The sequence below is a fragment of the Hyla sarda genome, chromosome 2 (genome assembly GCF_029499605.1).
Source record: "Hyla sarda isolate aHylSar1 chromosome 2, aHylSar1.hap1, whole genome shotgun sequence".
NCBI classification, from domain to species: Eukaryota; Metazoa; Chordata; class Amphibia; order Anura; family Hylidae; genus Hyla; species Hyla sarda.
The window spans coordinates 236,037,252-236,050,924 of record NC_079190.1 but is presented as its reverse complement, the minus strand read 5'-3'; the positions used below and the strand labels follow the sequence as shown (position 1 = coordinate 236,050,924).

The 13,673-nt window shown below is 44.1% G+C and overlaps 1 protein-coding gene across 2 annotated transcripts in view; it reads right to left on the bottom strand.

Moving 5' to 3' along the window:
* Positions 1 to 894: 894 nt before the first annotated feature.
* MED13 (mediator complex subunit 13) overlaps positions 895 to 13,673 on the bottom strand; it is a 148,455-nt gene continuing 135,676 nt past the window's right edge. Inside the window, exons 26-30 of one of the 2 annotated variants that reach the window (XM_056556697.1) lie at positions 13,249 to 13,425; positions 12,009 to 12,154; positions 11,586 to 11,759; positions 5,072 to 5,172; positions 895 to 2,907 (exon numbers count right to left, since the gene is read on the bottom strand). In XM_056556697.1, the coding sequence (XP_056412672.1) occupies positions 2,775 to 2,907; positions 5,072 to 5,172; positions 11,586 to 11,759; positions 12,009 to 12,154; positions 13,249 to 13,425 (731 nt within the window). In that variant the 3' untranslated portion in view covers positions 895 to 2,774. The remainder of the gene's footprint in view (positions 2,908 to 5,071; positions 5,173 to 11,585; positions 11,760 to 12,008; positions 12,155 to 13,248; positions 13,426 to 13,673) is intronic. The other variant, XM_056556696.1, reaches the window with a different exon arrangement.

The window sequence follows — 13,673 nt, the reverse complement described above, 5'->3', positions numbered from 1 at the left end:
ATATAGGTCTGTAGGTGGAAAATTGAAAGAGTTATGATTTTTAGAAGGGGTGGAGGAAAAAATGAAAGTGCAAAATTGAAAAATGGCCCGGTTCTCAAGGGGTTAAAAAAGCTCTCTGTAGCCACTGGATGTAACTGCACTGACCATTTGTGTTGTATAAAGGTATATTACCATACAAAGAGCTTGTTGTAAAAGCTGTCTTCTGGATATGCTGTCTTTGGTGGAAGCTTATCTCCCCTGAGAACCGCAGCATTGAGCACTGAAATTCAACATGGATGACTGACATTATCCGCTTAGGACAATATGGAAAGCACAATGAATCACAAAACAGCTGGCCCCTCTGAAATGGATGGTGTGTCTGACCTAACGTGTATGAACACCTTAAATGGGTTATCAGGAATAGAAAAAGAGCCAATTTCTTCCACAAAACAGAACTTTACCTGTACTTATGTTGTGTGTGGTTTTACAACCTGAATCAATTCATTTTAATGGAACTGACCTGTAATACCTCACACAACCTAAAAGGACAAGTGTGGTGCTGTTTCTTGAATTATCATGGATAACCTTAATATTATGCTTTCATACATGGACTGCCAATTTATAAAGTTGAACATTAGTTAGTAAAATATATGACTCACTATGTAAAAAAAAGAATGCATCTCATATTTTGCTCTAGTTCCCCTCATGATTATTATTAACCACTCACAGCTATTTTTCCCGGTAAATGATCAGACACCTTGGTGAATCGTGACAGATCAAACGATGGATCCAGCACCGTGGTGTGGCACAACACCGATATGAACAGAGCCTTGGCTCTTAATAACTACGCCACAATTACTTAGGCCATACTTCACCCTCTGACTCATATTACATTTCACATGCAGTAAGAGTCAATAATGGCACTTAGTGGATCAGTCCAAGAAATTTGGAAAGAGTAGAGAAAATTAAATATAATGAAGTGTAGCAATTCTTGAGGAAGGCGAGCAACTCCATAAAAGGTGCCAGATTATTGGAATTTTACTGTAAAACACACACACACAGCAAATCATGTTGTCTGGGTAGTTGGCAGGTAGAAGGTAAATAATAGCAAGCATAAACAAAATGAATAAAAATATGACTGATTTAATTACAGATTGAAAATTTCCAACACATCAGAAAACATCTTTATCCCACAGAAATCTTAACCAAGTAAGAGAAATGCCAACTTATTTCCTGAGGCATTCAAATTACCTTTAGGAAACAAACAAAAATAAAAATAGAGATTTCTGAAGTAAAATACTTTTTGATTGCACTGTTTTGAAAGAATGTCTGAAAGCTTTTGTCACCAAGTGTTAAACAAAATTCATCTCTTCTTAAATATTTATTTATATTTATATATATATATATATCTATGTATATATATACACACACATACGCAAAATGCATACTGGATTCCTCCATGTAACTATATGAGCGTTAAAGGTAAATACTCTGTATTTACAAACTTAAAAAAGTGAGGTTTCTCTGAATACAATTCAATTATTTCCAGGTACTGTGTAAATAGAGGAACTCTTCAAGATAATACAGATTTAAAATGATAAAGATCTGATATAAGAACATTAGGAATCCTATCAACCAACCAGTGTGAGAGTCTATATACACTGCACCATAACACCACATGTAGAACCCCATGATGACGGCTTCCATTGCCACATGGCATACGCCAAGCTAGGTTTAACATATTAAATGACACGGTCATCAGTTTTACCCATTTGCATTCAATGTTAACCAGCCATCACAAATGGGGGGAAAGGAAATCATTAACAAAAATCTATAATTTTAGGGAGGGGATATAGCTCTTATAAATATAAAATAATGCTGTTTGTAGCAACAAATTTAACAAAAGCAGTCAAAGCCCCAAACCAAATATAAAAAACAAAACAAAAACTGAACACTTGTCACTACAGGTATATCCACCTAAAATAGTCAATGATATATTGCCATTAGGTCTGCTGATGTGCAATTCTATAAAAAAAAAAAATCTGTTAAAGACCCGGTACCTTTTTCAAATTTATAAACACAGTGTAGATCATTACTGTACAAGTACTCTGCTGCTACAGCTTAGCTGTAAATCCCCCACACACAATGGTATGGACATTATCCCTCCTACCCACCCAACCCTTTAACTGTACATCGAATAATACAAAGTTTTTAATGTCTCCCACCCACTTACAAAAAATAATACTCTAAAAGCAACCTACTGCAACTTTAATTAAGACGCATACATAGATTTTAAACCAATTGCTTTAAAGCAAGAAGGCAGTATAAACCTTCTAGGAAAAATGTTTTTGTATTTATAAAAGAGGTTAAGAAATATAAGACAATTTACACATTTAAAAACTTACAATAAATAAAAGATGCAGGCATTTTCTGTATATTGATATTAGGTTTTAGAATCCACACAACATCTTTATGGCGCTTAAATGTCACAGCTAAAGCGCCTCATTATTAGTATAGGGCATCCCCAAGCTCTCGAATCTCTTGATGCCAGCAGGTAGAGAAGATCTTAGAGGAAATACTGAGACTGGAGATGAGCAGTGTGCAATGTGACTTAGACTGGCTTCAAAGCAAAAACTCAAAACGTCCATTCTATTAAAACATAGCAAGGATGGAAATGCAGACTGCTGGAAATGCTGCCCATTGAGTACCGAGTGGCTTCAGATAAAAACAAAAGGATTTTAAAGTCCTGCAATGAAAGTAAAATTTTTCTTGATCCTTGGCTTTCCTGATGAATATCACAGCAAATTCATGATAAAGTTATACAACTGGTTCAGCACCACAAAATGAACCGGCAGACACGAACGCCTGTCTTGAGTTGCAGGATCACAGGTTAGCCAGGAGAGGGCATTATACTGTTCCAAAACAAACCTATGTAGTAGGAAAAAAAAAAAAAAAAAAAGTCAAAATCAGCATACTGACACAGTTTAATCTAGCCTTTAGCTTTAAAGGGGTACTCTGGCCTTAATACATCTAATCCCCTATCCAAAGGATAGGGGATAAGATGCATGATCGAGATGGTCCCGCCACTGGGGACCCCTGCAATCGGTCATCCTGCACCCCGAGTGTGAAGCCCTCCGCCCCCGTGTGACGTCACTCCCCGCCCCCTAAATGAAGGTCTATGGCAGGGGGCATGACTGCCGTCATGCCCCCTCCCATAGACTTGCATTGAGGGGATGGGGCATGACGTCACATGGGGGCGGAGGGCTTCACACTCGCAGCGCTGCGGAGAGCTCACAAAGGTGGGTGCAGGATGACCGATTGCAGGGGGTCCACAGCAGCAACCTTTGGATGTATTATAAGTTATAATAATAATAAGATGTATTAGGACCGGAGTACCCCTTTAAACTATTTAATAGAATATACCCACATATATTAGACAAAGATAGATGAAAATGGACATAAACCCCTTAACCACGCCGGACCTCACGTCCTGGTGAGGTGGTATTTAACGCACAAGGACGTACATTTACGTCCTATACATAACTGCGAGCATGGGAACGATGCTTGGGTCATGCGTGGCAGGTCCCGGCTGCTGATAGCAGCCAGGGACCCGCCGGTAATGGCGGACATCCGTGATCGGGCTGATTTCCACCATTAATCCCTCAGATGCCGTGATCAATAGAGATCACGGCATCTGCAGCATTGCGGACAATAAAATGGATGATCGGATCGCCCGCAGCGCTGCAAGCCGATCATCCAGCATGGCGGCCGGAGGTCCCCTCACCTGCCTCCGCGGGTCTTCTGCTCTGGTCTGCGATCGAGCAGACCAGAGCAGATGGCAGATAACACTGATCAGTGCTATGTCCTATGCATAGCACAAAACCGTATTAGCAATCAAATGATTGCTATAAATAGTCCCCTATAGGGACTATTAAAGTGTAAAAATAAAAGTAAAAAAAGTGAAAAACCCCTCCCCAAATAAAAACGTAAATTGTCCCATTTTCCCTATTTCACCCCAAAAAAGTGTAAAAAAAATATTTTATACACATATTTGGTATGGCCGCATGCATAAATATCCGAACTATTAAAATAAAATGTTGCTTTTTTTATAACTTTAAAAAAAAAAAAAAAAAATTTATTAAAAGTTTTATATAAGCAAATATGGTATCAATAAAAAGTACAGATCACGGCACAAAAAATAAGCCCTCATACCGCCGCTTATACGGAAAAATAAAGAAGATATAGGTCTTCAAAATAGGGGGATTTTAAACGTACTAATTTGGTTAAACAGTTGGCGATTTTTTAACCGCAACAGTAATAGAAAAGCATGTTATCATGGGTAACCTTTTAATCATATTGACCCAAAGAATAAAGAGCACATGTCATTTTTACCATAAATTGTACGGCATAAAAACAAAACCTTCCAAAATTAGCAAAATTGCGGTTTTCTTTTTAATTTCCCCACAAATAGTATTTTTTTGGTTGCGCCATACATTTTATGGTACAATGAGTGACTACATTACAACGGACAACTGGTCGCGCAAAAAAACAACCTTCATACTAGTCTGTGGATGAAAATATAAAAAAGTTATGATTTTTCGAAGGCAAGGAAGAAAAAACGAAAATGTAAAAATAAGATTATCTGAGTCCTTAAGGCAGAAATGGGCTGAGTCCTTAAGGGGCTAAATGGGTACTCCTCCTCTTTTGTCTTGTCCACAGTGCTCTCTGCTAACACCTCTGTCCGTGTCAGGAACTGTCCAGAGCAGCATAGGTTTGTTATGGGGATTTTCTCCTGCTCTAGACAGTTCCTGTTACGGGCATCAGGTGTCAGTAGAGAGCACTGTGGACAAGACAAAAAAGAAATTCAAGAAGAAAAATAATTTCCTCTAGCATACAGCTGCTAATAAATACTGGAATGGTAAAGATTTTTTTTTATAGATGTAATTTACAAATCTGTTTAACTTTCTGGTACCAGTTGACTTAAAAAAGAAAAAATGTTTTCCTCCGGGGTACCCTGTTAAGCTATTTTTACAGACTTCTATCAAAAGGCTAAATTTATGCCTAGAACAAGTGCATAGAACAAGCTCCATACCTGAGGACATCTGAAGTCTGATTTGAATCCAGTGGGTGTGAATGTTTGCTGTGCAGCAACTCATCCGATTGCACTGAAGGCACATGAAGGTGCAGAGAGGCCTAAAACACAAATGTAAGATCATCACAATGTATGTTGTGTTTTAGAAGAACACAACACCAAGACTTTCCATTCAGTAGTATTTTGTTTGATAAAAACAAAAGAAAAAACACAACAACTTTGTTTTAATACTTTTTTTGTTCTAGTACATTCGTTCTGAACCGTGCTTTTCCTTAGTATCCACTCCTGATCTTACCTTTAACCCCTTCCCTCTTTGGTGATTTTTCATTTTTGCTCTTATGATTTTTAGAAGGTGAGGAGTAAAAACAAAACACTTTCAATAATCCACCTAATAATCCATATGAAGGCTTGTTCTTTGCGCCAACAATTTTACTTTGTAATACCATTAATAATTTCACCACAAAATCTACTGCGAACCCAGGAAAAAAAATGACTTGTGGGACAAAATAAAATAAAAAATAAAAAGCCATATTTGGATTTTTAGCGGTTTTCGTTTCTACGCAGTGCAGATTTCTGTAAAAATTGCACCTAATTCTGTAGGTTCATATGGTTGCAAGGATGCCCAATTTATAAAGGTTTGATTTTAGATTACAAAAAAAAATTATAACTACATGCACCAAAATTAATACATAAAAAAAATGTCCTCTTCTGACCCCTATAACTTTATTTTTCTGTATACGGGGTGGTGAGGGCTCATTTTTTGTGCTGTGATCTAAAGTTTTTATCTGTACGATTTTTGTTTTCATCGGACTTTATGATCACTTTTTATTCATTTTTTTATGGTATAAAAAGTGACCAAAATGCAGCTATTTTTGACTTTGGAATTTTTTTTACATGTACGCCATTCACCGTGCGGTTTAATTAACAACATAATTTTATAGTTCGGACCGTTATGCACACGGCAATAACACGTTTATTTACACTGTTTATTATTTTTTTTTTTAAATGGGAAAAGAGGGGTGATTCAAACTTATTAGGGAAGGGGTTAAATTATCTTTTTTTTTAACTTTTTTTCTCTATCGGCTCCATTGGGGGACACAGACCGTGGGTGTATGCTGCAGTCTCTAGGAAATGTGACACTATGGTAATAAAAAAAAGGTCGGCTCCACCCAGCACGATATACCCGCCTCCAGGCTCTGAGCTAATCAGTTTAAACTTAGTCTCTGAAGGAGGTGGACATGGTCTGGAATTTTCCAGACCAGGTCTTCTGATTTTTTGTTTACCTAGTATAGGGACGTGTTAGTTTTTTATTATTTTTTCTTTCCTGTTTTCAGGTGGGGACTCAGGGACTCCGGTTCCCTGTTTCCCCATTGCGAATAAGGGGGCACAGACATTGCGTATATGCGCTGTTCACACCCCCCCCCCTCGCCAACGGTCAGCGCCTGGGTTGGTACCTCATGGGTCCGGGTCCCCCTATTCCCCTGCTCACCTCGCTCGCGCATAGCAGCCAAGCGTGATGCAGGTGACAAAAGCTGACTGAAGACTTCACTGAAGACTCCATTAGGTAAGTTCTTCTAACTGAAGTACTTTCCCCCTTTTCTCCTTAGGTGCGGACTTGCAACCTCTGGAACCCCCTGTTTTTGGCCCACCTTTTCAGGTTATGGGGCTGGCTTATACAGGGGCTGGACTTTTATTCTGCGGGAGCAGTAGCATCTTAGGGGGCATGTATGTTTTACACTGTGTGTGTGTGTGGTTACTTGCGGCTATGACCGCAGCGCCTTATATGCGCCTGACAGCCGCAGCGCTTGTACAGGCCGGGCGCTCTGAGCTCCGGCTTTTTTTTTCACTTTCTCCGGCAGTCTCTGCCGGCATATAGGCCGCCCGCTCTATTCCCCCCTGAGAGTATATGCGGCTGACATGTGCGCTCGGGACAAGAAGCGAGCGCCATTACAGCTTCTTCTCGGTCAGCCTATAGCTCCGCCCACAGGGCTGTCGGAGCTCTTCAGAGGCGCGAAGTAGCCTCCCAATCAGCGCCGTGGGCGCGATTTTCAGTTAGGAGGGGCCAATTAGTTAGTGCCTCTGCTTCAGGCACGCCCCTCTCTCCCTATTGGCTGGCCTGTTTCTTACACTCTAGCTGCACGGAGCAGAGTTCTCCTCACTGCAACTGCCTGGGGACACAGACTAGGGTGAGAGAGTTCCTGTCTCTTTTCTCATTATGTCCGTACCCAGAGCTGTTCCTCCCTCTAAACAGAAACCTGGAACGTCAGTGACTTATTTTGTCTGCAAGCACTGTAATAACAAGATGTCTGTCTCTAGTGAGCCCACTTGCCCTGCCTGCTCCACTGTTCCCCCAGACCCCCTGATGCCCTTTCGGTTCCGGTGGATTCAGCCGCTCCACCAGCCTGGGTTTCTTCCCTGACCCAGTATATGGCTGACTTGACCCAAGTCTCCCGTTCGGTGGTTGAGGCCTCACGGGAAGTGGTGTCCGCCTTGAAGGGGTCTACCCTGCGCAGGGCCTCTGAGAGGGCCCACTCCTCGTTTCCACATACTTCACGCTCTCACAAGTGTTCTAGGGGTTCCTCGTCTGACACTTCCATTGAGTTTTCAGATAGACGTGGGCGCCCCCCTCGTGGGTCCCGCCCCCCCCCCGTCATCTGGGCACAAACGTCGCTCCTCCAGAGGATGTTCTCGGAGTCGCCGCTCTGCCACGCCAGAGCCGCGTACCCGGTCAGGGTCGCCCCCCTCCAGGACTGCCTCCACTCGTTCATTCTCCTGGTGAACTGGCGGACGAGGCTTCCGAGCCGGCATCTGACTCAGAGGACCGCTCGGATTCAGTTGAAATGGTGAACTCATTGGTGGCAGCCATAAGAGACCCCTTTCACTTAGAGGACCCAGGATCTTTGGATATCACTCCAGAATTATCCTTTCATCGTGCTAAGCCAGCACCTCAAAGGTTCAGCTGTCACGTTGACTTTGACGCCATTCTGGAATCTGCATGGAAACATCCAGACAAGAGGTTCCCGGGAATCAAGACGATTCAAGAAAATGATCCATTTGACAAGGACCTTGTCTCTAAGGTGGTTTCCCCTCCCTCAGTGAATCCAACAATCTCCCAGATCTCTAAGGCGACTACACTGCCACTGGCAGATGCCGCTGCCTTTAAGGATTCCACGGACAAGGTGGTAGAATCCTTAGCGAAGTTTGCCTCTGAAGCAGCTGGCTCTTTTCTTCTTCCCATCTTCGCCTCGGCATGGGCGTCAAAGGCCCTGTCGGAGTGGTGTCAAAAGCTCCATCAGGGTATCTTAGCGGGATCCCCCTCCAGAGGATCTGTCTGCTCTGGCTCTCCAATGCTCTAAAGCTGGGGACTTCATGTGCGCGGCTTCCATGCAGTCAGCCCGTTCTGCCTTTGCTGTGGGTCACCTAGCGGCTCTCCGCCGCTCTATGTGGCTTAAAGCTTGGAATGCGGATGCCGCTTCCAAAAGGTCTCTCACTGAGCTTCCTTTTACGGGTGGCCGTCTTTTTGGCAAGCGCCTTGATGAGATTATCTCTGAGGCGACGGGAGGTAAGAGTTCCTTGTTGCCTCAAAATAAGGTTCGCCCTACTTCCCAAAGGAAGTCCTCTTCCTTTCGGACACTTTGCTCAAGCAAGGGGTCCGGGCAGGCGCCTTCGCGGGACAAGAAGGCTCCCTCGTTCCGGGCACGTCCGTCTTGGAAGTCGGACACCAACCGGTCCGGCCGGTTTGCGCCCAAATCAGGCAACCGCAAACCCACTTCTGCGTGAAATGAAGCCCCCACCCGCGTTTTTTTTTCTCGGGTGGGAGGTCGTCTTACTTTTTCGAGACATCTGGACCTCACACATTCAGGACTCTTGGGTCAGGGACGTGGTGTCCAATGGTTACCGAATCGAATTTGTCTCCCTCCCGAGGGATCGCTTTTTTCGATCCCGAGCCCCCCGGTCTCCTTCTCTGGCTAATCAATTTCGAGAGGCTCTCCAGTCTCTACTTCTCCAGGGGGTTATCGTTCCCGTTCCTCCAGGGGAACGGTTTCGGGGTTTCTATTCAAATCTTTGTGGTTCCCAAGAAGGACGTTTCTGTGCGACCAATCCTAGACCTCAAGCGTCTCAACAGTCATCTTCTTATCCCCCACTTCGAAATCTCTCCGTTCGGTGGTGGGGTCCCTGGAACAAGGGGATTTTTTTCCTCAGTGGACTTCAAGGATGCCTACCTCCATGTGCCAATATTTCCAGGCCATCATCGGTACCACCGATTTGCGGTTCCGGAGGGGCATTTTCTATTCGTAGCCCTCCCCTTTGGCCTGGCCACGGCTCCTTTGGTCTTTACCAAGATCCTTGCGCCAGTGATGAGCCTGTTACGGTCGAGGGGATTCTCGGTGATACCCTACCTGGACGACCTCATCAAGGCTCCAACCAGAGCCTAGACTCTGGAGAATGTGGACGTCACTCTCCACACTCTGGATCGCTTCGGCTGGATGGTCAACCGGGACAAGTCAGTCCTCTCTCCTACCCAGTCTCTAACCTTCTTGGGACTTTGCTTCGACACGGCCTCTGCCCGAATTTGCCTCCCGCCGGACAAACGTCTGGCGCTTCTGTCGGGGGTCCGCTCCCTTCGGACCCTGGTCTTAGTCTCCATCCGCACTTGCATGGAAGTCCTAGGTCAGATGGTGGCAACTATGGAGGCTGTACCCTTTGCCCAGTTTCATCTCTCTCGGTGGGACAGGTCTCCTCTGTCCCTCGATCGTCAGATTGTTCTCCCTCGCAGGGTCCGTCAGTCTCTGCTCTGGTGGCTCCGCTCCCCCCTTCTTCTCCAAGGGCGGTCATTTCTTCCCCTTCACTGGCAGGTAGTTACAACGGATGCCAGCCTGTCGGGCTTGGGCGGCGTGTTCAGGGATTGGACGGTTCAGGGACTCTAGTCTCCTCGAGAGGCCCTTCTTCCGTTAAACATATTGGAATTACAGGCGATTCTTCTTTGTCTTCTTCATTGGGAGGCCCGGCCTCAGTCCCATCCTGTCCGCGTCCAGTCGGACAACGGCACGGCCGTGGCGTACATTAATCGACGAGGCGGCACTTGCACCTCGGCAGCCATGGCCGAGGTGACCAAGATTCTCATCTGGGCGGAAAGCAAGGTCCCGGCCATTTCGGCGATTCACATTCCGGGGGTGCTCAACTGGGAAGCTGACTTCCTCAATCGGTCCTACATCCAGAGGTCTTCGCGAAACTCTGCGACCTCTGGGGCATTCCGAACGTGGACCTCTTCGCGTCCCGGCACAATCGGAAGATCCTTCCTTTTGTGTCCAAGTCCCGGGACCCTCAGGCTCTGGCCGTGGACGCCCTAGTGATTCCTTGGGCGGGGTTTGCCCTACCCTATCTGTTCCCTCCCCTTCCACTCTTTCCCAGGGTTCTGAGGAAGCTCAAAATAGAGGACATCCCCGCCATTCTGGTAGCTCCAGATTGGCCCGAAGGTCGTGGTACGCCGACGTAGTCAGGCTCCTGGACGACGCTCCACTGCGCCTTCCGCTTAGTCCGGTCCTGCTCTCTCAGGGTCCTCTTTGCCACCCCAATTTACAGTCGCTGCATTTGATGGCGTGGCGGTTGAGACCGCGGTTTTGAGGGCCCGCGGGTTCTCTTCCCAAGTCATTCACACCATGCTCATGGCTCGTAAGCCCTCCTCCGCAAGAATTTACCACCGTACTTGGCGGTCTTATTTTCATTGGTGTGAAGCTCAGGACTTCTCCCCTGTAACCTTCTCGGTTCCCAGTCTTCTCTCCTTTTTGCAGTCGGGTTTGGAACTGGGGTTGTCTCTCAGTTCCCTTAAAGGTCAGGTTTCGTCCCTTGCTATTCTTTTCCAGCGGCCTCTGGCTTCTAATTCTCATGTTCGGACCTTCCTTCAAGGAGTGGCGCATGCTGTTCCTCCTTATCGGTCACCCTCTCCCCCTTGGGACTTGAATCTGGTTCTGAGTGCCCTCCAGGGTGAACCCTTTGAGAGGTGTCTCTCCGCCTCCTTTCTTGGAAAGTGCGTTTCTTGTTGCTATCACCTCCATCCGAAGGGTGCCTGAATTGGCAGCTCTCTCCTGCTGTTCACCGTTTGAGGTGAATATAAAAAAAAAAAATAAACATTTTTAAAAAAATTTAACCACTGTTTTTAGGGTACGCTATATTTGAATGGCATTAGGACTTTTCAAGGCCAATACTTTGCCACTTTTGTATGCACAAGCTCAAAAAAATGCTCTCTCAATGTATAATATGTTTGTATAGATGCTAGAAATATCATATAAAGGTTAGAGGGGTATATTTAAGTATTTTGCATTCCAGAAATACATGTCCCATGACCTGCAAACAAATCTCTTTATGATCAGCATATGAAGAAATCACACATGACATCTTTAAAAATACTCAGGATAACAAAATACTGATATGGGCTCATATCAGTCTAAACTTATTTTTCATTTTGTTTAGAGATGATTACATGCAAAATATCACTAACTTGGCAGACATTTACCTTAAGAAACAGTGGGCACTGATTTTGTGCTTGAGGGCATGCTGACCAAAACCAGTCAGGCAATGGTCCAGCTTTGGCAGTCGAAACAAAGTAACCTAGTGCTAAGGGTTGTTGTAAAATGTTGGTAACTTCATCATGAGATTCTGTAGACAGCAGTCGATCAGTTCCTTGACCCTGAAACAAAACCGTCCCAATCATGAATTTATGGCTGACAACAAAAAAATTTCCAAAAGTTAAAAAAAATAAATAAATAAAAAAAACACCCAAGAAGTGAAGAAATGCCAAAAGAAAAAAAACGGCAAGTGGGGTTGGCAGTTCATAATTCCCTTTAGACCATTAGGTAAGCTAACATTTGGCTGTGGCATTTTAGCCACAAAAAGGCCTTCATATTGTATGGAAACAGTGTAAATGATTATTTTTTACCTTGCCAACATCACCTCCATGGGGGTAATGAGATCCTGGAGAATGGCCTGGGGATCCAGGCGATGCAGGAAAAATGTTAATAATATCTGGGTCCAAATCTTCAGGTGTATCAAGCACATCAAAGATCCCCATGCCATCTGATCCATCTACCATAAAAAGAAGAAAATAAAAGTAAGCAAAACATGTCTGGCCACATTGCTTATGCGCATACTCTAAGGTTGTTTTTTTTTTTTTTTTTTTTTTTTAAACCTTGTATAATGCACACAGTTGAACCCCCATAAGAATACATACACCTTCACCCATTCATTAAAACTCTGTTTTGAACAATTTTCCATGGGCTTTGTAATGGCATCTTCATAACCTTCACATGGTTGGCTGTAAACCATGTTGCCACAAGTTTGAATCTATGCACAAATGGGTCTTTAAAAAGGACAATAATCCCAAGCACATGCTTTAAAGACATCACTTTAAGGCAGAGTCATCAGGGTGGTCCCCAGTGGCTGCTTGCTGCCCTACCAGATTGATCTGTCCCTATACGCAAAACGGAAGCTATCCATGGGGAGAAGTGACTTGGGACCACCTTGGTGTTCCAGCACCACCACCTTTGTGTTCCCTCCCATTGTCCCAGTGGGCATTTGCCTTTCTACTCATCCATACTGCCCAATCCATTCCTGAATGATGGTCAGGGCTCTGAAAATTGAGACAGGGTCTGGGAGAGGAGGGAAAGCAGAGAGGCGAGCCACACTATGGCACTTAAGCAGCTAGACCCAACCTCCTTGACACTTGTCTTAATCAAAAAGGGCAGATTATATGCAATAGGGCAAATGTTAATGTTTATGCCACATGTCATTTTTGTTGAGGGCAGCTGCTTCACAATATTGTTGTAAATGCGTTAATACATGCCTTTATAGGGGCATGTTGCTGCCCAGGGCTGCATAAACTGTCCTGCAGGCAATATCAAATGGTTTATCCAGCAGGCATGAGGATAACTGACTTGGAAGCCTCTACTTTTGGACAACACAGAAATCCCTGCAAAACTGGCCTGCAGAGAACTACAAATACACTGTTACCCCTATTTGGTTAGTAAAGAAAAGAAATATGTAGCTGCCTTTAAAAAAAAACAAGGGACAATTTTTATTCATATTTAAAAAAAAAATTGTTTTGATTTTACAGTGTCTGAACATAGCCTTAATTTACTGTAAGGTGCATATTGAAAAGGCAGAGAAAGTAAAATACTCACCATTATTTGTACTGAATATGTTTTCATTGGTGTTATTTACAGATGCCACTTGAACAAACGCTGATGTAGGGAAAACTAAAATATGGGTGCAGGATGTGTCCTGTGGTGTATTAAGTTGTGAAGTTTGCATGGTTAATGTAGTGCTACGCCCAAACACTGAACCAGTGGACACAGAATCTGCAGAAAAAAATAAAAAAAGTTATATAACATACAAAGTAAAAAAAAAAAAAATCATTGCAGAAACAGCATTCCCTTGTGTACGGAAGTGTGGATGAACCCTAAGGGCATATCCACATGGCAGAATTTCCACCGGCAGAATTCCGCCTCAAATGAAAGTCCAAGACACTTCTATGGGTTTCCGCACTTCCGGAAATCCCGCTATTTCGCAAGCGGAAATTCCAAGGTGTCAACGGGAGAACGGAATC